The sequence below is a fragment of the Salmo salar genome, chromosome ssa19, assembly GCF_905237065.1.
Source record: "Salmo salar chromosome ssa19, Ssal_v3.1, whole genome shotgun sequence".
Taxonomy (NCBI): domain Eukaryota; kingdom Metazoa; phylum Chordata; class Actinopteri; order Salmoniformes; family Salmonidae; genus Salmo; species Salmo salar.
The window spans coordinates 51,095,947-51,120,474 of NC_059460.1; the positions used below are offsets into that span (position 1 = coordinate 51,095,947).

The following is a 24,528-nucleotide window of genomic DNA, read 5'->3' on the forward strand; positions in this document are numbered from 1 at the left end:
AGAAGACGGTTGTAGAATGGTGTAGTAGAATGGTGTTGTAGAAGACGGTTGTAGAAGGTGGTTGTAGAATGGTGTAGTAGGATGGTGTTGTAGAAGACGGTTGTAGAAGACGGTTGTAGAATGGTGTAGTAGAATGGTGTTGTAGAAGACGGTTGTAGAAGGTGGTTGTAGAATGGTGTAGTAGGATGGTGTAGTAGGATGGTGTTGTAGAAGGCGGTTGTAGAAGGCGGTTGTAGAAGGTGGTTGTAGAATGGTGTAGTAGAATGGTGTAGTAGGATGGTGTTGTAGAAGACGGTTGTAGGAGGCGGTTGTAGAATGGTGTAGTAGGATGGTGTTGTAGAAGACGGTTGTAGGAGGCGGTTGTAGAATGGTGTAGTAGGATGGTGTTGTAGAAGACGGTTGTAGGAGGCGGTTGTAGAATGGTGTAGTAGGATGGTGTTGTAGAAGACGGTTGTAGAAGGTGGTTGTAGAATGGTGTAGTAGGATGGTGTTGTAGAAGGCGGTTGTAGGAGGCGGTTGTAGAATGGTGTAGTAGGATGGTGTTGTAGAAGGCGGTTGTAGAATGGTGTAGTAGGATGGTGTAGTAGAATGGCGTTGTAGGATGGCGTAGTAATCGTGTACCGCTGACAAAAACTGTAGACGAGACTCACTCATCTCTTCTTTGGCTGCTTAGCTGAGAGACAGACTCTCACTCCTGCTCGCTCTCTCTCGCTCTATTGTCTCTCTCTCTGGCTCTCGTCTATCTTTCTTCCACTCCCCCTCTCTCTCTATCACCCCCACTCCTCTTACACTTATCTTCTCATCTCTCTCTCCTTCTCCACATCCACTTCTCTTCCTCATCTATTTATCTCCCTCTCTCTCCTCCTCTCCTCATCTCCCCAGCATACAGTGGAATGAGCAGGCTGAGGTGGGGAGATGCCTTACGTGGATCGGCAGAACCGGATCTGTGGCTTCCTGGACATTGAGGAGAATGAGAACAGCGGAAAGTTCCTCCGACGCTACTTCATCCTGGACACCAAGGAGGGTAGCCTGGTGTGGTACATGGACAACCCACAGGTAGGACAGCAGGGTAGTAAACGCACACACACACACACACACACACACACTGAGCTGCATTGTTTGTAACCTCACTGCAGACTTTTTCTTCCTCTTTTTCTTCATTAACTTCACCCAGTGGTGCAAAAAGTACCCAATTGTCATACTTGCGTAAAATTAAAGATAACTTAGAAAATGACTCAGAAGCACACGCACACATATACAAAACAGATATTGCACACACAATGGAAAGTGTAGTTATTGACTACATACAGTACCAGTCAAAAGTTTGGGCACACCTTTATTTTTACTATTTTCTACATTGTAGAATAATAGTGAAGACATCAAAACTATGAAATAACAGATGGAATCATGTAGTAACCAAAAAAGTGTTAAACGAATCAAAATATATGTTATATTTGAGATTCTTCAAAGTAGCCACCCTTTGCCTTGATGACAGCTTTGGACACTCTTGGCAATCTCTCATCCAGCTTTATGAGGTAGTCTCCTGGAATTCATTTCAATTAACGGTATGTGTGCCTTGTTAAAAGTTAATTTGTGGAATTTATTTCCTTCTTATTGCATTTAAGCCAATCAGTTGTGTTGTGACAAGGTAGGGGTGGTATGTAGAAGATAGCCCTATTTGGTAAAAGACCAAGTCCATATTGTGGCAAGAACAGCTCAAATAAGCAATTACTTTAAGACATCATTACTTTAAGACATGAAGGTCAGTCAATCTGGAAAATTTCAAAAACGTTGAAAGTTTCTTCAAGTGCAGTCACAAAAACCATCAAGCGCTATGATGAAACTGGCTCTCATGAGGACCACCACAGGGAAGGAAGACCCAGAGTTACCTCTGCTGCAAAGGATAAGTTCATCAGAGTTACTGTCCTCTGAAATTGCAGCCCAAATAAATGCTTCTCAGAGTTCAAGTAACAGACACATCTCAACAATCAACTGTTCAGAGGAGACTGTGTGAATCAGGTCTTCATGGTTGATTTGCTGCAAAGACACCACTAATAAAAGGCACCAATAAGAAGAAGAGACTTGCTTGGGTCAAGAAACACCAGCAATGGACATTAGACCGGTGGAAATCCCTCCTTTGGTCTGATGAGTCCAAATTTGAGATTTTTGGTTCCAACCACTGTGTCTTTGTGAGACGCAGAGTAGGTCAACGGATGATCTCAGCATGTGTGGTTCCCACCGTGAAGCATGGAGGAGGAGGTGTGATAGTGTCTGTGATTTATTTAGAATTCAAGGCACACTTAACCAGCATGGCTACCACAGCATTCTGCAGCTATACGCCATCCCATCTGGTTTGCACTTAGTGGGACTATCATTTGTTTTTCAACAGGTCAATGACCCAACACACCTCCAGGCTGTGTAAGGGCTATTTGACCAAGAAGGAGAGTGATGGAGTGCTGCATCAGATGACCTGGCCTCCACAATCACCCAACCTCAACCCAATTGAGATGGTTTGGGATGAGTTGGACCTCAGTGTGAAGGAAAAGCAGCCAACAAGTGCTCAGCATATGTGGAACTCCTTCAAGACTGTTGGAAAATCATTCTTTATGAAGCTGGTTGAGAGAATGCCAAGAGTGTGCAAAGCTGTCATCAAGGCAAAGTGTGGCTACTTTGAAGAATCTAAAATATATATTTTTTTTTATTTGTTTAACACTTTTTTTGGTTACAACATGATTCCATATGTGTTATTTCATAGTTTTGATGTCTTCACTATTATTCTACAATGTAGAAAATAGTACAAATAAAGAAAAAACATTGAATAAGTGGGTGTGTCCAAACTTTTGACTGGTACTGTACATTTCACAGAGGAGATCATCAGTTAGGCTATGATGCTCTCACTACCCTCAAGTCATCAGTCTCTAATGTCTGTGTGTTTAATCAACGCATGCATTTAGGCTGATGTCATTTCTTGAGTGGGCAGCAGCTGACACGGCCCTATGTACTTACAGTATGCACTGGAGTAGAACATTAGCGGTAGGATGAATTTAATAGTTGCTTCTGTTTGGACTGACCTAATCTCATAAAGTATTGGACTGGATTGATCCGTCTGGTCTGGCCAGACCACTCTGGGCCATCAAGAGGAAATGTGTGTGTCGTCAGCTGGGGAGATGATGCTACGTCTGGGGAAACCGAGTCAAGTTACATGTCTGCCCAGACGTCCGTCTGTCTGTCCCTCCCCCAGATCTATACTCTTGTCATTTGTGACTTGTGCAAATTCACCTCTGAACTTCTTCTGGCATGTTGTTTTACGCTCCTTCTACATGAAGTATAACTGCTTGAAAGTATGTACAGTATACTAGTAGAGTAGTGCTTTATGGTATACTGTCAGTCTTACTGATTTGGGCATTCCTTTCCTTCACATGAAATGACAAGATAAAGGAATCATCTTTTAAATGTGATGTAGATGATAACCAGCCAATGAAAACATTGGCGTGAACATAAACAATCAGACTTAATGTTTTCCAGGTCATTTAAATGCATGTCATCTGTTTGGCGGGGAGTGGGAGCTCAGTGAGGAATACCTGTACAAAGACAGACTTGGTCATGCCCTCAAAAAATGATATCATTTATTGATGCTGCCCTGGGCTCTGAATTATTCATTTCAGTTTAGTTTCCATCTCCTTCTCCAAGATTTGTAAATCGTTTAATGCCTTCATCACTGTTGAATCCTCTGTTTAGAACCTGCCCAAAGGAGCTGAAAATGTTGGCTCCCTCAAACTCACCTACATCTCCAAGGTCAGTCAAGTCTTCCAATAATGTTGTTGAATTAAATCCTGTCTGACAGACACAGACATGGCCAACCACAGTCTTAGGTGTGAACATCTGTCTCATTCTCTTCTTTCTTTCTTTCTTTCTTTCTTTCTTTCTTTCTTTCTTTCTTTCTTTCTTTCTTTCTTTCTTTCTTTCTTTCTTTCTCTCTTTCTCTCTCTTTCTCTCTCTTTCTCTCTCTCTCTCTCTCTCTCTCTCTCTCTCTCTCTCTCTCTCTCTCTCTCTCTCTCTCTCTCTCTCACTCTCTCTCACTATTTCTCTCTCTCGCTCTCTCTCTCCCCCCTGTAGGTGAGTGATGCCACAAAGCTGCGACCCAAGGCGGAGTTCTGCTTCGGTAAGTCCAACAACCTTTGGATTTGATTCACTCTACATTACTGCTAGTTGTGTCTATGAGTATGTTTGGGTATTGTCTCTCTAGCAGTGTGCTGTCTGGGGGGTTCTGTGAAGGAGGAAGCATTGGGAGGAAAGTGGGGGGGTGGGAGTAGGGGGCGGCTTTTAGCAAAGATACCGTTGACCTTTAGCTATTGAACGAGAATGATTCTATTTAGTTCACTAAGGTCGATGATGTGAGCCCCCCGTCAGTAATTGTTTCACTGTTCACCTGTCCCCTCTTTTCATAGATTCCCTCCCTCCCCCCTCCCTCCCTCGCGGGGGTTTGAATGGGACCATTTTCTGTATGACGTGCTGTTGTTCAACAGGCCCTTTGTCCCTCAGCGGCCCCAGTCAGGAGTATACAGTAGCTCCCCCACTCAATAGAAGGAAGCAGTAGGATGACCCGCCGGTGACCGCCAAGAGCTGGCTCGACCCAACCATGTTGTTTGATGAGCGGGGGTGTCGAGTTTGGGGCATGAGTGGGGGTCTTTCCTGCATGACAGGATGCTGGAGTCCAAATCAGAACCCCCCTCTCTAAAACTCTGGGATATTTTTAACCTAGGTATTTGCATGATCCAGTTCCACTTTTGGATAGTCTCATCAATCTATTCCAGTAGTTTTAGGATTGGCTACCTGACTGTCCAAGTATGAGGTCAACCTACCTCAGCCCTGACTGAGTCTTGTGTGTGTGTGTGTGTGTGTGTGTGTGTGTGTGTGTGTGTGTGTGTGTGTGTGTGTGTGTGTGTGTGTGTGTGTGTGTGTGTGTGTGTGTGTGCGCTGGTGCGCTCTGGTGAATCACAAAACTGAGATGTTGAATAGGACGGTGGAAGACAGTCCACTGGTATTATGTCTCCTTGAATAGGACGGTGGAAGACAGTCCACTGGTATTATGTCTCCGTTAGGGATGGGAAACATAATACTGCCGGACAAATGTTGTGTTCCAAATGCCACCCTATTCCTGATAGGGAAAAGGGTGATATTTGGGACACATGGAAATGTCTCTCTCTGGATTCTGAACATGGGACTCAGCCGAGCACTCTAAGCAGCATGTGTCAGACTACTTAGCAGAAATATGTTACTGAAATACAGAGATGCATAATTAAACTCTGCTAATGGGCCTAACTGACAGAACTGCTGCTGTGGCGCTTAAAGGCTCTGCATGGTCAATCCGACGTCTGCATTGGCCGTGCAGCGTTTACGGTGATAGTGCCTCTGCAGAAGGCAGGGCATTTATACTTCTTGCTCTTCGCGGAGCAAGGAAGTTGTCAAGGAAGTGAGTTTGTGTTAATACAGGACCTCCCGCCCCACCTACCGTCAACCAGTCATGTCAATGCGGAGCTATTGATTTGGGAGGCGCACGGCAATGCAGTCCGGAGCTCAATTTGGCCTCTGGAGGCGCCACTATTGCGTCACACCATCCATACGGCGGCCCGAACACATTTTGGGATCAAGGATACAGTGCATTCAGAAAGTATTCAGACCCCTTGACTTTTTCCACATTTTGTTACGTCTCTCTCTCTCTGCCCCTCTCTCTCTCTCTCTCTCTGCCCCTCTCTCTCTCTCTCTCTCTCTCTCTCTCTCTCTCTCTCTCTCTCTCTCTCTCTCTCTCTCTCTCTCTCTCTCTCTCTCTCTCTCTCTCTCTCTCTCTCTCTCTCCCCTCTCTCTCTCTCTCTCTCTCTCTCTCTCTCCCATCTCTCTCTCTCTCTCTCTCTCTCTCTCTCTCTCCTGCCCACCCCCTCTCCCGCCTCTCTCTCTCTCCCCAGTCATCAATGCTGGTATGAGGAAGTTCTACCTCCAGGCCAATGATCAGCAGGATCTGGTAGAGTGGGTCAACGTGCTCAACAATGCCACCAAGATCACAGTGAGTCCCCTGCCCTGTCTCTTGTCAAAAGTCTCCAGTAGTACAAGACCGCATCCATCTCAACGCCCGCTAGGAAAGGACCAGTGATTCAGAATTAGGATGTGTTATCCCAGTTCAGCTGGCGTGAGGGAGTGGGATGGAGGAGGATGACAAGGCACCTCACGTGTGTCTACTGTCAAGTAAACAGTGGAGAGAAAGACATTATGAAGCACTCATCTGCTGGGTCCAGGAGCCCCTGTCTGTTTCCTACAGGGCATCCAAACCCCTCTGGGCAGGGGATCTTTTCTCTTACTGTGTCACTGAGGGCCACAGCAGCAACCATGGCTTTCTCTGCTCCTCTCCCTCCCACCTGACTAGCCCTCACAGACACAGACACACACACACACAGGCAGGCACGTACATACAAACACACACTCGCATTGCACAAATGTAAACGCAAACACACACACAGGCAAGCAAGCACATAGGCAAGCACACACCAAAGCACACAGGACAAAGGGGAAGGTGAGTGCTCTGAGTAACGGACTGTCGCTACAGAAAAGGAAGTAACGGGGCAGAACAGAACGGGGCAGAACAGAACGGGGCAGGAGGCAGGACAGGACAGGTCAGGACAGAACGGGTCAGAACGGGGCAGGACAGAACGGGGCAGAACAGAACGGGGCAGAACAGAACGGGGCAGAACAGAACGGGGCAGAACAGGACAGAACAGGGCAGAACAGAACAGGACAGGGCAGAACAGGTCAGGACAGAACAGGCAGGGCAGAACAGGACAGGGCAGAACAGGACAGGGCAGAACAGGACAGAACAGGACCGGGCAGGACAGGACCAGGACAGGACAGAACAGGACAGGACAGGGCAGGACAACAGGACAGGACAGAACAGAACAGGGCAGAACAGGACAGGACAGGGCAGAACAGGGCAGAACAGGACCGGGCAGGACAGGACAGGACAGGACAGAACAGAACAGGACAGGGCAGGACAGGACAGGACAGGACAGAACAGAACAGGACAGGGCAGGACAACAGGACAGGACAGAACAGAACAGGACAGGGCAGGACAACAGGGCAGACAGTGCTTTCACCGGGATTCACTGGAGATGATGTTCCACTCTAATTCCTCTTATAAACTGGGTGGTTCGAGCCCTGAATGCTGATTGGCTGACAGCCGTGGTTTATCAGACCGTTTAACACGGGTATGACAAAACATTTTTTACTGCTCTAATTATGTTGGTAACCAGTTTATAATAGCAATAAGGCACCTCGGGGGTTGCGTCGTCCCTAACCCTAACCCTTAGCCTTGGTATATTGGCCATATATCACACCTTCTCGGGCCTTATTGCTTAATTAAACCACATCCATGTATGGAAAATGGACTGTGCGTTAAGTATATTCTTACATAATAATAACTTATGTAATAACTTCACAATACACGCACTGTATTGAAGTCTCATCAAACTCTGTTGACTCATGTTCTCTTTATTAAGTTTAGTCCTGCTGCTGATACTGCAACACAGTCTCAGTCCACTCAACAAGGTCACACACACACACAGACACGCACACACACACACACACACACACACACACACACACACACACACACACACACACACACACACACACACACACACACATTTTGGTACCACACACTTCTACAGACAGCTGTCAATGTTTGACTGTGTGTGTGTGCACTGGAGTGTGATACCTGGCCTGAGCGCACGCACACACACACACACACACACACACACACACACACACACACACACACACACACACACACACACACACCAATCGATTACCCTAGTCACCACTCAGTGTAGCAGTTTCTCTCTGAGCCCCCAGGCTAGAGTTGATGGAAAATAGACTAATGAGCAGGCAGGGAGTACATCATCATGCCACTACAGAGACCGCTGAGGGACACATCTAACAAGGTTTTGGGGCATGTTGGCCCGATGCACTCTGGGAGTTGATGTTTATTTGACATGTTCCAGGTGCCAAAGTCGGGGGATGGCCAGCCCAGTGCAGAGATCCCCCAGGAGGGGCTGGGTGCCACAAAGCAGATCTCCTATAAGACAGAGATCATAGGTGGAGTACCCATCATCACTGCCACACAGGTAAGGAAGATGCACCAGTCTGGCCCAACACTAACCAGGCCCTAACCAAACATGAGTAAGGTTGCAAACATTCAGGAAATTTTACCAACATTCTCAGATTTTCCAGAAGTCGCGGTTGGGATATTCCTGGAATCAAAAAGGAATAAGCAGGATATCCTGGATTCCCTCACCTGGGATTTCTGGAAAACCTGGGGGAGTTTCTTAAATTTTGGGAGAGTCACTGAAAATCTGTAACCCTAAACACGAGTAAATAGACATATGTTTGAAGGACATTTGCTCAGCTGTGGCTTGGAACACTTCAGTCAAATCTGTCAAATGGGGTTTGGGACAGTAACAAGCAACATTCCATAACTGAGTTTTTGTTCCCTTAGTAACTTGATTTCAGCCATGTTAATCAGCTATATAAATAGATGGTCTGACTGAATAGAAATGCCCATGGGTCAGGCCATCTTTTAGATAGTGACAGACATTGAATTTAATGTTCCTCTGAGGAGGAGCTCACTGTGTGGTGTGTTTTCTGGTACGTATGAGTGGTACCAGTCATATCCTGTCTTGTGCTGGTATATGGTATGTAGCAAGGCCTCTTAAAAAACACTGGCTGAAAGTGAAAAGTTACATCTAGATGCTGTGATGTCACTTCCTGCGTGGGCAGCGGCGGTGCAGTGGTCCGGCCTCAACTTCAGCTTATGGAACAGCCAGTGAATTCTCTATCATTATTGTTTGCTGTTAACACACACATTTCTAGTCACTGGAGATGATGATATGGTGGGGGGCTTGCCACACACACGTGTGTGCGTGTGTGTGTGTGTGTGTGTGTGTGTGTGTGTGTGTGTGTGTGTGTGTGTGTGTGTGTGTGTGTGTGTGTGTGTGTGTGTGTGTGTGTGTGTGTGTGTTTTTATCTGTCTGTCTAACGTGAGTGTGTGTGTGTTGGCGTGCCCGATATACTCCTGTGCGTGTGTGTGTGTGCGTTTGTACACTTACATGTTTGTGTCCTGCGGTGCAGGAGCAGGGCGACGGGGGGCAGAACGGAGCAGAGCGGGGGGGCCAGCGGAAGGCCCACAGCCAGCTGCCCTACTTCCTGGGGAGAGGGGCGCAGGACCAGGCACTCATCAAGGCTGGATACTGTGTGAAGCAAGGAGCCGTGGTGAGTAGTGACGGTACAGACAGTGGGAGAACTCTTCCCGGTGCTGTAGCACTAGAAGCCCACACTAGGACCATGGTCGCGTTCATAACGGAAAACATTTCTGTCCGTTTTCTTCCGTGTGGTGCCTAATGAGTACACCACAAGCTCAGAGGGATTCTCCCACAGCTACAAGCTTTTTATACTAGCGGTATTCCTGGCTGTGTGTGTTTGTCGTCCTATAGGATTATGATGTGTTGGAGTTGGATAGCAGCAGGCATCTGACCAGCTGTTTCAGAGGGTGAATTATATCCCTCATCGTTGTCCTGCCTTTGACCTAACTTCTCTTAGCTCTCTGTTAATGGAACGTATTAACCACAGTAATCCAGCCATTCTATAGCAAACAGTGGCCCTATATAATGTCGGAATAGCTATCAATTAGCAGCATTCTTAGCAAGTCAAAAGGATTTGGAGGAGCTGGAAATGTTGCAGCCGTCTGTAATGTTTTCCTTTCTTTTCCGCAGATGAAGAACTGGAAGAGGAGATACTTCTTACTGGAGGAGAACGCGGTCAGCTACTTTAAGTCAGACCTGGTTAGTGGGAATGTGGCTCTGTCCTCTCTTCCTTCTGTGGGCGGCTGTGAGCAAGGTGACACACACTCCACACAAAATGACCTTGAGCCACCCACGCCAACACACACACCCCCACACACAATTCAAAGGAGCTGCGTGACCCCGTTGGCTAGCAGTTCGTCTTTGTTTTGCACCTGTGTTTCACAGACCCCTAGAGCCCTGGACAGACACACACAGATTAGATAAGAGCCGACTCCTGGCCTGTGCATTGTTGCAGGCTCCCAAAGCTCTTGGCACAGCTACTAATAAGCAGGACTTCCAAGTGGACAAGCTGGGTTTTGATTCATCATCCATGCTGGCCCAGATTCTCAGCATTTCTATTCTGTACTGTAGCTAGAGGAATGCTAGATTGTTGATACATCTGTTTGTCCCACTCACATTCTGCACCTCCTCTCTCATGGTCTGAGAGGTAGAGAACGAGTTCAGACAAGAAGGACAAGTTTTCTCCCTCCTTTACTCCCTACGTTTTTAGGATAAGGAGTGGCTTGTGTAGTGAATGAGCTTGTCTCCCATTGGCCCTAACAGATTTTTGGACAATTTAGAATGTTACACACCACGTATAGCCAAGGGTGTGCAGCATCTTAAATTTATAAGGGCACAAGGCGAGACCCAGATGCAGACACGGGAGGCAGATGGTTTGAGTCTTTGATATTTATTATATTCCAAAAGAGTAGGCAAGAGAATGGTCGTGGACAGGCAAAAGGTCAAAACCAGTTCAGAGTCCAGGAGGTACAGAGTGGCAGGCAGGCTCGAGGTAAAGGCAGGCAGGTACAGAGTCCAGAAACAGGCAAGGGTCAAAACCGGCAGGACTAGCAAAAAGAGAATAGAAAAAGCAGGAACACGGGAAAAACACGCTGGTTGACTTGAACATACAAGACGAACTGGCACAAAGAGACAGGTAACACAGGGATAAATACACCGGGGAAAATAAGCAACACCTGGAGGAGGTGGAGACAATCACAAGGACAGGTGAAACAGATCAGGGCGTGACAGTACCCCCCCCCCCCGGGATGCCACCTGGCATCCTACCTGGGCGCATACCTGGCTGACCGGGGTGTCGGTGATTAGGGCCGGATCCAGGATGTCTTTAGCAAGAACGCAGCACCTCTCCTCCAAGCCATAACCCTCCCAGTCAACCAGGTACTGGAAACCCCTGCCCCGTGGTGGAACCCTTAGGAGGCGTCTCACCATATGCGCTGGCTGGCCATCGATGACTCGGGGGGAGCGATGGGCCTAGAAACAGAAGACTGTGAGACAAGGGCTTAATCCTGGACACATGAAAAGTAGGGTGAACACGGAGGGTACGGGGCAACAGCAGATGGACAGCAGTGGGACTGATGACTCTAGAAATGGGGAAAGGACCAATGAAACGAGGGAAAGTTTATGGGATTCTACCCAGATGGGTAGGTCAACCATACCATACCCTCGAGTGGACAACCATACCCTCTCCCCGACAGCGAGGAGCCAGAGTCGGTGGCGATCCGCTTGTTGACGATACCTGGAGGTGGTCTTGAGAAGAGCCGCCCAAGCTCTTTTCCAGGTACGCCGACAGCGGACGAACATCTGGGCTGAAGGTATGTTGACCTCAACTTCTTGCTCTGGGAAGAATGGGGGCTGATACCCCATGGAGCATTCGAAATGGGGATAGTCCAGTGGCCGAGCAGGGGAGAGTGTTCCTGGCATATTCCACACAGACCAGTTGCTGACTCCAGGTGGTGGGGTTAATGACAACAAGACACCAGAGTGCCATCTCCATATCTTGATTGGCTCGCTCCGACTGGCAGTTAGATTGGGGATGAAACCCAGAGGACAGGCTGGCTGACGACCCGATAAGAGTGCAGAACGCCTTCCAGAACTGTGACGAGAACTGAGGACCCCGGTCTGAGACAATCTCAACTGGGAGTCCATGGATTCGGCAGACGTGCTGCACCATAAGCTGGGCCGTCTCCTTGGCTGAAGGTAACCTCGGAAGAGGGATGAAATGGGCGGCCTTGGAGAATCTGTCAACCACCATCAGGATGGTGGTGTTGCCATCTGACGGAGGAAGCCCAGTGACAAAATCCAGGGAAATATGGGACCAGGGGTGATGAGGGACAGGGAGTGGTTGTAGGAGGCCATACGGAGCTTGCCGCGGAGTCTTACTTTGCGCGCACACCATGCATGCGGCGACAAAGGCCGAAACATCAGGAACCATGGTGGGCCACCAGAAGCGTTGATGGAGGAAAGCCAGGGTTTGACGAGTACCAGGATGACAGGTAAGCCTGGAGGAGTGAGCCCATTCCAGGACCTGAGACCGGTGCCTTGCGGACCAGAGCCTCAATTCCCCAAACAGAAGCCGCCAAACAAGAGGCCTGGGAGGATGGTCTCAGATTCAGAGGGTGTGGCAGTGGAACTGTACAGACTGGATAGAGCGTCCGGCTTCGCGGTTTTTGACCCTGGGCGGTAGGAGATGGTAAAATTGGACCTGGTAATTAACAGAGCCCAACGAGCTTGCCTTGGGTTGAGGCGCTTGGCAGTGCAGAGGTATTCTAAATTCTTAGGATCCGTCCATACCAGAAATGGATGTTCCGCCCCTTCCAGCCAGTGTCTCCACTCCTCCAGAGCCATCTTAACAGCTAGGAGTTCCTGGTTCCCAACATTGTAGTTTCTCTCCGCAGAGTTGAGGCGATGGGACATGAAGGCACAGGGATGATGCTTTTGGTCCTGGACGGATTGCTGAGAAAGAGCGGCCCCAACTCCCACATCGGAAGCATCAACCTCAACCACAAACTGGCAAGTCGGGTCCGGATGGATGAGGATGGGAGCAGTAATAAATCGCTGCTTTAGATCCCCAAAGCCCTGTCCGCTGCTGGAGACCATGTGAATGGTACCTTGGGAGAGGGGAGTGCAGAGAGGGGAGCCGCCAGGTTGCTGTAGCCCCGAATGAAACGGCGGTGGAATGTGCAAATCCCAGAAAAAGCTGTAGCTGCACACTGGACGTGGGCTGGGGCCAATCCACCACCGCTCTCACCTTCTCTGGATCCATATGAACATTCCCCTCAACAATAATGTATCCCAGAAAGCAGATAGTGGAGCGGTGGAACTCACACTTCTCAGCCTTTACAAACAACTGATTCTCCAGGAGGCGCTGAAGGACCTGTCGAACATGGAGAATGTGTTCCTGGGCAGAACGAGAGAAAATCAGGATGTCGTCGAGGTAGACAAAAACGATTCAACATGTCTCGGAGCACATCGTTGACCAGGGCCTGGAAGACATCGGTTGCGTTGGTGAGTCCAAACGGCATAACAAGGTACTCATAGTGTCCACTGGCCGTGTTGAAAGCTGTCTTCCACTCGTCTCCTTCAGGTATCCGCACAAGGTGGTAGGCATTTCAAAGGTCCAGTTTGGAAAAGATAGTAGCCCCCTGGAGAGGTTCAAAAGCTGAGGAGAGGTAGAGGGTACCGATTTTTAATCATAATGTCATTGAGGCCCCGGTAACCAATACATGGATGCAGGGTCTTGTCCTTCTTCCCCACAAAGAAGAATCCTGTGCCAGCAGGAGAGGCAGAAGGGCGAACGCTCCCAACAGCCAGTGAGTCCTCGATGTACTCCTCCATGGCCTTGGTCTCAGGACCAGACAGAGGATATAGCCGGCCTCGAGGCGGTGTGGTGCCCGGCAGGAGGTCAATAGCACAATCGTCAGGACGATGTGGAGGAAGGGAGGTAGCTCGAGCCTTGCTGAAAACCTCCAGGAGGTCATGATACTCTGCGGGCACAGCAGAGAGATCCAAGCCGATACTTAACCCTGGAGGCAGACGTTTCAGAGAAGGCTGTGCCGCCTTTAGGTAGTGTTAATGGCAGAACGAGCTCCAACCCAGGATGGAACCCGTAGTCCAGTCAATATCTGGGTTGTGCTTCTGGAGCCAAGAAAAACCCAAAACAACAGGTATGTGAGGGGACTCAATGAGGAGGAGCTGAATTGACGCACTGTGATTTCCAGATACCCGCATATTAATGGTAACTGTGCTGTTTGTGACGCTACCAATGGAGCGGCCGTCTAGTGCCCTGGCATCCATGGGAACAGAGAGGAGTTGAGTAGGGATACTTAGTTCTGATACCAAGGTAGCGTCCATGAAACTCTCATCTGCCCCAGAATCAATAAGCACCCGGAGAGACTGAGACTGGTCTCCCCACAGCAAGCTCACATAAAAAGGAGTTTGGGTAATGGGAATTTAGAGGGTTCACAGTCAGACTCACCAGAGTACGTGTACCTACTAAGGATTCAGGTCTCTTTACTGGGCAGGTGGCTATGTAATGCCCTACAGCTCCACAATACAGACAACAATTGGAGCTTAGCCTGCGGGAATGTTCCCTAGGCGATAACCTAGCCCTTCCCAGTTGCATAGATTCTGGTGTATCAAGCTCACCCGTCATCGATGATTCTCGAGGGAGCTCGGGTGGCTTCGGATCCTCTTGGGAAAAATAGCCTTCGGGGACTTCCGGATTCCTTCGAAGATGAGCGAGCCACTGCGGATGAACGATTGTGACCTAAGCCAGACCTCCTCTCACTCCTGCGTTCCCTTAGACGTCCATCAATTCTAATGGTGAGGGCGATGAGGCAATCGAGGTCCACCGGTAATTCCCGAGCAGCTAGCTCATCTTTTATCACCTCAGATAGTCCGTGAAGGAAGGTATCAAAAACAGACTCCGGATTCCAGGCACTCTCAGCGGCCAACGTGCGAAAATCAACAGCCTAGTCTACCACACTACGGGAGTCTTGACGTAATTCAAGAAGATATCGGGCCACCTCTCTCCCGGATACCGGAGAATCGAACACCTTCCTCACCTCTGCCATGAAATCCTCCAGATGACGACAAATGGTGGATTGTTGCTCCCAACCTGCCATAGTCCAGGAGAGCGCCCTTCCCGACATTAGCGTAATAATATACGGTATCTTCGAATGGTCCGAAGGAAACGAAGATGGCTGTAGCTCAAAAATAAGGGAGCAGTGAGAAAGAAAACCCTGGCAGGTACCAGAATATCGCTCCGGAGGAGGTAAGCGGGGTTCTCGGGGAGCTGGGGTAGGCTGTACAAACTCACCACTAATAGGAAAAAAGTTACTGGGTGGTTTGGGATTCTCAGAGGTGGCAGGCTGCCTATGAGCTAACTCCCTGATTTGCTCCATAATAGCCTTAAACCCTTGGTCATGGCGTTCCATCAGGGAACAAAGCCCTTCCAGAAGGTCCTGTAGTAGCTCCTCATGGCTCCCTGCAGGGTGACAGCGTGGCGGAGCTGGTCCAAGTCTGCTGGGGCTGTCATGGCCAGTTTGTACTATAAGGGCACGAGGCGAGACCCAGATGCAGACACGGGAGGCAGATGGTTTGAGTCTTTGATATTTATTATAATCCAAAAGAGTAGGCAAGAGAATGGTCGTGGACAGGCAAAATGTCAAGACCAGTTCAGAGTCCAGGCGGTACAGAGTGGCAGGCAGGCTCGAGGTCAAGGCAGGCAGAATGGTCAGGCAGGCGGGTACAGAGTCCAGAAACAGGCAAGGGTCAAAACTGGGAGGACTAGCAAAAAGAGAATAGAAAAAGCAGGAACATGGGAAAAACATGCTGGTTGACTTGAACATACAAGATGAACTGGCACAGAGAGACAGGGATAAATACACCGGGGAAAATAAGCGACACCTGGAGGAGGTGGAGACAATCAGAAGGACAGGTGAAACAGATCAGGGCGTGACAAAATTGTCAGAAAATCTGAAAATGGTGGTGGAAAATTGTGTTTTATTAAGACATAGTGGTGGGAAAGTAACCAATTGTCATATTTGAGTAAAAGTAAAGATACCGTCATAGAAAATGACTCTAGTAAAAGCGAAAGTCATCCAGTAAAATACTACTTGAGTAAAAGTCTAAAAGTATTTGGTTTTAATATAGTTAAATATCAAAAGTAAATGTAATTGCTAAAATATAATTAAGTATTAAAAGTAAAAGTATAAATAATTCATTAAATAATTTATAATTAAGTAAACCAGACAGCACCATTTAAAAAAAAAAAACATTTTTACGGATAGCCAGGGGCACACTCCAACACTCAGGCATCAGGCATTTTTTTTGTGAGTCCCCCAGATCAGAGCCAATAGGGATGACCAGGGATGTTCTCTTGATAAGTGTGTGAATTGGACCATGTTCCTGTTGTGCCAGGCATTAGAAAGGTAACAAGTACTTTTGGGTGTCAGGGAAAATGTAAAAAGTAAAAAGTACATTATTTTCTTTTGGAATGTAGTGAAGTAAAATCAAAAGTTGTCAAAAGTATAAATAGTAAAGTAAAGATACCCCCCAAAAATACTTAAGTAGTACTTTAAAGTATTTTTTACTTAAGTAGTACTTGACACCACTGTTAAGACAGTACACATATTTTTCTGTTTTTTCCCCCGCCATCTAAAACTAGTTAAGGAGGAAAATGATGCCTTTGCAGCCTGAATGGAGGATGCTTTATGTACGAGACGGTCCACGGGGGAAACAAGTGTATTACCGGGAATGCACATTAATCCTAGACGATAGTGCAGATCTAGCGAGCACTATTGGATGTCTAGGCTAGGCCTGGGTGTGTTCTCTCTCCAGACCACTTCATCTCTCCATCCTCTCCTACTAAAGTACCATTAGGGCCTCTAACCCAGGGCCAAAGACATGCAGAGATACATCTCTTATAGAGATTATGCTGGGATTGAGCTACTCTGTGTGTGTGTGTGTGTGTGTGTGTGTGTGTGTGTGTGTGTGTGTGTGTGTGTGTGTGTGTGTGTGTGTGTGTGTGTGTGTGTGTGTGTGTGTGTGTGTGTGTGTGTGTGTGTGTGTGTGTGTGTGTGTGTGTGTGTGTGTGTGTGTGTGTGTGTGTGCGCGCGCGCGTGCGGTGTTATAGGGGGACAGGGGTGTTGCCTTTAGGGATTTTGCGTCGTACACTACCGTAGACTACTACTCGTCAGTCTATTCTTTTTCTGAGAAATTAAGGCTATTCCATGCGAGAAATTGCCAAGAAACTGAAGATCTCGTACAACGCTGTGTACTACTCCCTTCACAGAACAGCGCAAACTGGCCCTAACCAGAATAGAAAGAGGATTGGGAGGCCCCGGTGCACAACTGAGCAAGAGGACAAGTACATTAGAGTGTCTAGTTTGAGAAACAGATGCCTCACAAGTCCTCAACTAGCAGCTTAATTAAATAGTCCTCAACTCTTTCTATTCTGGTTAGAGCCTGTTTGCACTGTTCTGTGAAGGGAGTAGTACACAGCATTGTACGAGATCTTCAGTTTCTTGCAAAAGGGTTTTATAATGATCAATTAGCCTTTTAAAATGATAAACTTGGATAAGCTAACACAACGTGCCATTGCAACACAGGAGTGATGGTTGCTGATAATGGGCCTCTGTACGCCTGTGTAGATATCCCATTAAAAATCATCCGTTTCCAGCTACAGTAGTCATTTACAACATTAATAATGTCTACACTGTATATCTATTTAATGTTAATGGACAAAAAAATGTGCTTTTCTTTAAAAAACAAGGACATTTCTAAATGTGTGTGTGTGTGTGTGTGTGTGTGTGTGTGTGTGTGTGTGTGTGTGTGTGTGTGTGTGTGTGTGTGTGTGTTGCCGTTGCGCCAAAGCCTCTGGAGGCTTCCCCTGTGTAACACTACCCTGCTTTATGGTTTAGCAGGATGAGAGAAAGAATTGCATGCAACTAAAGACTCGCCCTGTGTCTGCGTCAAAAGGCAATAAAAATACCCCAGGATCAGACCCAGGCCCCCTTTCTGCAGCCCCTCTTCTCTTTATTAGGCTTCAATCTGGACAGGGATCCATATTGCCAATGATCATGAATACTCCCCATCTACCTTCTACCTTCTCTGTGTCCTCTCTATTCAAGGAACATCAGGAACTAGCTCTTGGGTTGTCATGCTACATTAGGCTTTACTTTTAGTTGTTGCCATGTTGTCATGTTGTCAGGTGAATTATGTCTTGTATAAATGTTCTGTCTCTCTCTTTCTTCCTCTCACTCTCTCTCTCTCTCTCTCTCTCTCTCTCTCTCTCTCAGGAGAGGGAGCCTCTGCGTGTGATCCCGCTGAAAGAGGTTCACAAAGTTCAGGAGTGCAAACAGAGGTCAGTGTCTTTTCCACTTTAGTCACTGAGCTGGACAGGTTGGCTATTGACGCTGACAGGCATAGTGCCAAAGTGAACGGACATGGCATGTCTCCCAAATGGCACCCTATTCCTTATTTAGAACACTGTTTTTGACCAGGAATAGAGTGCCATTTGGGACGCAGACATGGCTAACAACTGTAGCGTGCTCACAGATAAGAATACATGTTGGACGTGGACCAACAGAGTGAGCTTACCGTCGCCCTGTCACTGGGATGTTTGAATATTATTGAAAGTGGTGTCATCTCTTTCCATCCAGTGACTTAATGCAGAGGGACAATCTATTTGAAGTCGTCACAAGCTCAAGGACCTTCTACATGCAGGTGGGACATTTTCTTTCTCAGGGTAATAGATGAATATATAGATTTCATTCCAGCCCAACTGACGAAGAGATACAGTCAGTGTTCCTTGCCATTGCCACACATTGACCTCCTCCTTTTCTCTCTCTGTTTCATACGTGTCTCCTCTTCTTCCTCCCCCTCCTCCCTTTCTAGTCGGACAGTCCAGAGGAGATGCACAGCTGGATCAAGGCCATCTCAGGAGCCATTGTGGCCCAGCGGGGGCCTGGACGCTCAGCTGCCTCTGTACGTATTCAGTCTGGGGCTGGGCCTGAGCCACTGGTCCTGCATACTGGTTCTGCATGGGACCAATAGGGTGTCGACATTTTAGTTGTAGCCAAGAATTGCAGAACACAAGCGGTTCCCCTAACCAAGGGCTTGATGGTTAGTTGGATCAGGTATGTTTGTGCTGGGTTAGAATAAATGCCTGCACGTCCTGTGGACCAGTATTGGAGACCTCTGCTCGGAGGGGAGATACTTTACTGTCTCTGGAGGAAATGCATGTTTGAGTCTACATCCGTGTCTCTAGTTTCCAGATGATTCGGTCTGTTGAAGAGCAAACATTTAAAATTCGGTTTGAATGTAACCCAATCACCCACCCACCACCCCAGCTTACAAACTGGACATCACAGTTAGATTTCTGTTCCTGTGTGCCGCCTTGAATTTCCTAATTGTTTTGTTTCGTTTCCATGTCCTATATTTGCATTGACATAATTATAGTACACAAGGCAGTATTCGATCTCTCCTCACAACCAGGGGATGCAGATAGATCCACACTTCAAACCCCCAACCAACGGGTACCCTAACTCACACACACATACACACACACACACACACACACACACACACACACACACACACACACACACACACACACACACACACACACACACACACACTTCCACCCCAGCCCCTCTCCTGTTCTCTCTCTAATCCCTTCCTCTCTCAGCCGGAGCGTCTTCCCCTCCCCCCTCCTCCTCCCGTTCTCTCTCTTCTAATGAAGATGTGCACTACTGTGTTCTTGCAGATGCGTCAGGCCCGTCGGCTGTCGAACCCTTGTATACAGAGGTATACATTCCGCAATGGTGAATGCAGCACGTATGTGAGCTCCCGTGTCAGTCAAGCAGCTTCCTCTGTTTGTTTTGCAGACGTAGTCCTAGGTTGCATCTCAAATGGCACATTTTTTTCTATTTTGTGTACTGCTTTGGACCAGGACCCATAGGGAGGGCTCTGGTCAAAATAAGTGCACTATATACGGAATAGGGTGCCATTTCAGACACAGCCCTAGTCTAATGTAGTGGAATGGAGCTTTGATGATTGCTTAATCCCCTCTGAAACTCTTAAGCAAGCCCATTTAATAGATAGACTTCCATCTCATGCTTGAGTGCTGATCATTAGCCCCTCTCCCTTCTCCATCCTAACTGGTCTGGACAGGCATAATCTAATCTGCCATTGATTGGTCAGACTAACTCGCCTGGTCCACATGACCTCACTCCTCCTGCTCCTTCCGGAGCTTAGTATGGTCTGGTCCTGACCAGGCTTCTTTGAAAACCCCCTCCATGTCATTGTTGGTTTTGAGTACCTTCTGCCTCTTCTTCCTCGTTCCTCATCCGGCAGGTAGCCTAGTGGTTAGAGTGTTGGGCCAGTAACCGAAAGGTTGCTACTTTGAATCCCCGAGCTGACAAGGTAAAAATATTTCATGCTGCCCCTGAACAAGGCAGTTAGCACACTGTTCCTAGGCTGTCATTGTAAATAAGAATTTGTTCTTAACTGACTTGCCTAGTTGAATAAGAAAATCCCACTTTAATGCATTTATAACTGATTTTGTGACCTCCAGTCTGCGTGTCTGTTCCTTTATACAGATAATACAAGAAATTGCAAGAAATTGCAGGAAATTATTCCATATAGAACCGTCTTGCGTCACTGGGTTCCAATGTAGCTTGGGAAGCTGTAGTGAAGTAGCCTGTAGTACAGTTACCGGTAGCTGCTAGCTAGGTCTGGTAGTTGCTAGCTAGGTCTGGTAGTTGCTAGCTAGGTTTGGTAGTTGCTAGCTAGGTCTCGTAGCTGCTAGCTAGGTCTGGTAGCTGCTAGCTAGGTCTGGTAGCTGCTAGCTAGGTCTGGTAGCTGCTAGCTAGGTCTGGTGCTGCATGTTCCCCCACCTCTCCTAGAAACACACACAGCAATCTATATCTTATATCTTCATTCATTCATTCATTCATTGGCTTCAACATCTTACACTTGCCAACTTTGAGACTTTTTAACATTGCCACATTGATTTTAGAGTCTCTTGTTACTAGCACTGGCTGCTAAGGGGAGGACGGCTCATAGTATTGGCTGAAATGAAGTGAATAGAATTGCAACAAACACATGGAAACCACATGGAGTTCGATTCCATTGATTCCGTCCCAGTCATTACTATGAGCCCGTGCTCCCCATTTAAGGTGCCACCAGCCTCCTGTGATGTCTAGTAGTTTGAAGCCTCTCATGTTCTCTAATGACCCAGTAATACTGTGATTTCATGTCAACATGTCCTCATGCACCCCACCCCTTCAACACATAATTATGTTCTCCGAGCTCTACTCATCTATTCTAAATGTCATCCCTCTGCCCATTTTTCCTGGATTCTCGTGCTGTGTCACTTTTTCCATCTATCACTTCCTCATCATCTAATATTTCCACGCCCTTGCTAAAACTAGATACTCCTAAACAGTTTTTTCGCTCGCTGTAACTGGTCATCTTTTCACTAACTTTTGGGCGTCTGTTTTCGTTGTTGTGTCTTTTCTCCCTGTCGTGTTTTTCAGAGATTAAAATGTGACAGTGAGTTACTAACATTCCCCAAGTGAGCTCTACTGTACCATCCCTTCTGCTGCTGCTGCTATTCTGCTTCCTCTTCCTCCAACTACATCTGCTGCCTTTGTTTCACTCCTGCTTCCACTACTGTAACCCTTTGCACCAGCACCACTGTACTATTACTACTACTACTACTACTACTACTACTGCTGCTGCTGCCCTGCCCTGCCCTGCCACCCTGTGCCACTGCCCTCACTACAGCACTGTGACTGACCTGACTGAGTCCCCTGCGTCCAGTGCTTCTGAATCTGAATGACTTTGTCCCCCTCCTCCGTCCGTTCCCTCAACCCCTCCCTCTCCTACACTATGCAGGAGCACAGCGACCACTCTACCACCAGCATCCCTTCCAGCTTCTACTGCAGCAGCAACCACGGGGGACCCCCCGCCCCTCGCTCGCCCATCCAGGCAGAGCTACCCTACCCCCAGCCCCAGGGGGGCCCGGGCCCTTACCTGGGACAGCCAGGACTTCATGGGCCTGCTGCCCTGGCGAGGCCACCCGGGGGCACCACCACCACCCCGCTCCCGCCTCTCCCTCCAGGAGACCCCCCGCCTGTCCAAGTGAGCACCTCGTCCCTGTACCACACCAACGCCGACCGGGAGGACCTGTCGCCATGGAGACGGCGCAGCGAAGTAGAGGGCGACCAACCGGAAATCTCCACCCTCAGCTTCGAGGACTCAGACCTGCATGTCAGCCAGGTGTGAGCCTCTAGTCTAACCCCTGAACTTTGACCCCTAACCCCTGCCTCACAGGACACCGCAAGCTCTCACCCATAACCCCACTCCCCCATTTCCTCCACCACCTGTCCTTCACTCCCCATGCACAGAACCTGCTCATTGGATGTGGATGCAGGTGGATTCACACTGACACAAAGGGGACTGGACAGTTATCACCAACGACAAACGGAAAGCCAATCAAAAGTGACCAAAAAATGGAGCTGAACCAATCAGAGCCAACCTGGCCCTCAGGAAGACAAGAAGTGGTCCCTGGTTGTGATTGGTGATCGTCTACTCTACCCCTGTATCGAGAGCTTCTCTTAACACAGCCAATGGCGTGATGTGTCAGGGCAAGGAGACCTCGTCAGGTGTTTGGTTTTAGTTCAGTCTCTTTCGTTGTTGGTATTTCTGTTGGGTGTTGCTCTTTCTCTTTCATTGTTGATATTTCTGTTGGGTGTTGCTCTTTCTCTCTTGGTGTTGGCATTGTGTGGTATGATTCAATAACATCATCCCCTGTCCATTATCTAAAGAGGTTACTGATTTGGCTTACTCTGCTGAGAAACTCACTGCTCACGTTTCTCCACCTTCTCCACCTTCTCCCTGACGTCACGTGATTTACTGTTATCAGGGTTGTTGGGCCTAATTTAAAGAGGCGCTAGATGTTATTTTTATTGATAGTTATGTAAACGAAAAAGTTGTAACTGTCGACAATGAGACAACCCCACTCATACACACAATGGTTTAGATTTGTATGTACTTTTAAGATGTTAGATATATTTGCTTTTAAGCTGACCATTTAGTTTTTATCCAAAGCATGCCGTTATGGAAGCACCTAATGAAATATGAAACCAAAATCTTAAAAATAACCTGTTGAAATTCCGTGTACCATTCTTACTTTCAGGTGTTTTTTGGAGTGAGTGGGTCTTGTGTATATTTATGTTTTTAGTAATCCTTTAGAAATGCTTTGAGTCCTTATGTTCTAATGAAAGTTACACCTGTTGTGTTCGTTCAGACTCTCTCTTTCTCTCTCAATCAGTCACACACACACACACACACACACACACACACACACACACACACACACACACACACACACACACACACAGACACTGTCACACCTATGTGTTTTGCCAAATTTAAGTCCTGCACTGTAATGTTATGTGCCTGTCAACGTTAGCATGCATTTGTATAGTGACTTCTCCCCCAGGAGGACAGATATGCATAGTACAGTACAATACATCTATAGGCCTGTGGGTAGGGCCTTTCAACTGGCACTTTGTGGATACAATGTGGGCAGATAATCTGCCTGCTACACTTGATCTGTTTTATGGGTGTTCCTTTGACGTCCTCTTCTCTTTTCTACTGTATGAGTACTGTACTACTTTTCTCAATGCTGTGACTGTTTGTTTGTGTGTCTGTGGGGGAGACATAGGGTACCTGCGTTGACAATATGGTGGAAGACAGGAGGAGGGTTTGACCTTTGGCCTCAGCTGTGTGCTCTTCCTGTTTTTACTGTGTTGCACAACTCTTACTGTAATAGCTGCTAAAGTGCCTGCGTTCTTTCTATAGAGGAAAAAAAACAAGAAGCTATTTTGACCCTTTTAATTGTGTACCTGATGTTCTTAAATCGTGTGCATTATTTATTAAGTGGAGTTTGAAAATAAATCAATGGATTCAAGTTGGTGTGACTTTTTGCTTCATGTTTGATTTGACTCAAATCATGTAAATAATGTCATTTTTGTGTTGGCTGTAGATTGACACTATGTACTGCTGAAGGAAATAACTACAAGTCCTTATTTGATCAAATATTTTTATTCCATTCAATACAATGTCTGCTATGTTCTTTTGTAACCCCACGTTTTCCAGCATGTAACTAGATTGCATTTAGAGGTGTCACCAATTTACAGCATTAAGTTGCCACTTCAAGGCCTGGTAAGACCATAGGAAAGAACCCGGCAAAGCAGGGTTCTAGCGCCATCTATTGGCATTGTTTATAGGCATCTATGGTCAACAGATGGTTGATAGAGGTTTACTGTCAATTGGAAATATTAGTATTATTAATACATCTTAACCTAAAGTAACGGGCGTAAAAAAATATATTTAAAAAAAATCCTGAGTGGCGTCCCCACATCCGTTTTTCAGGGGAAACGGAAGTTAGGTTGAAAATACTGTATCCCTGAAAACCGGAAAAATACGCTTTCTACCGACCCCATAGAGAGTGAATACATCTAAATATTTAGTAAATATCTATCTCATTCACCACTGTTTGGTCTTCTGAACTACACACTGTGGTCTTAATGTGAATCCCATCAGTATGAAGGATCACAGCGTCATCATACCCCTAAGGTTGCATCCAAAATGGCAGCCTATTCGCGGTGGCAGGTAGCCTAGTGGTTAGAGCGTTGGGCCAGTAACTGAAAGGTTGCTTGATCAAATCCCTGAGCTGACAAGGTAAAAATATGTTGTTCTTCCCCTGAACATGGCAGTTGTTCCTAGGCTGTCATTGTAAATAAGAATTTGTTCTCAACTGACTTGC

The 24,528-nt window shown here is 47.3% G+C and overlaps 1 protein-coding gene across 4 annotated transcripts in view; it reads left to right on the forward strand.

Moving 5' to 3' along the window:
• plekha1b (pleckstrin homology domain containing, family A (phosphoinositide binding specific) member 1b) overlaps positions 1 to 23,670 on the forward strand; it is a 41,206-nt gene extending 17,536 nt beyond the window's left edge. The window contains exons 2-13 of one of the 4 annotated variants that reach the window (XM_014158359.2): positions 883 to 1,056; positions 3,739 to 3,795; positions 4,117 to 4,162; positions 5,964 to 6,061; positions 8,049 to 8,171; positions 9,175 to 9,315; positions 9,816 to 9,884; positions 17,987 to 18,051; positions 18,350 to 18,413; positions 18,585 to 18,674; positions 19,456 to 19,526; positions 21,591 to 23,670. In XM_014158359.2, coding sequence (XP_014013834.1) covers positions 916 to 1,056; positions 3,739 to 3,795; positions 4,117 to 4,162; positions 5,964 to 6,061; positions 8,049 to 8,171; positions 9,175 to 9,315; positions 9,816 to 9,884; positions 17,987 to 18,051; positions 18,350 to 18,413; positions 18,585 to 18,674; positions 19,456 to 19,526; positions 21,591 to 21,840 — 1,215 coding nt within the window. In that variant the 5' untranslated portion in view covers positions 883 to 915 and the 3' untranslated portion in view covers positions 21,841 to 23,670. The other 3 variants (XM_014158360.2, XM_014158358.2, XM_014158364.2) reach the window with 3 other exon arrangements.
• The last annotated feature ends 858 nt before the right edge of the window (positions 23,671 to 24,528 follow it).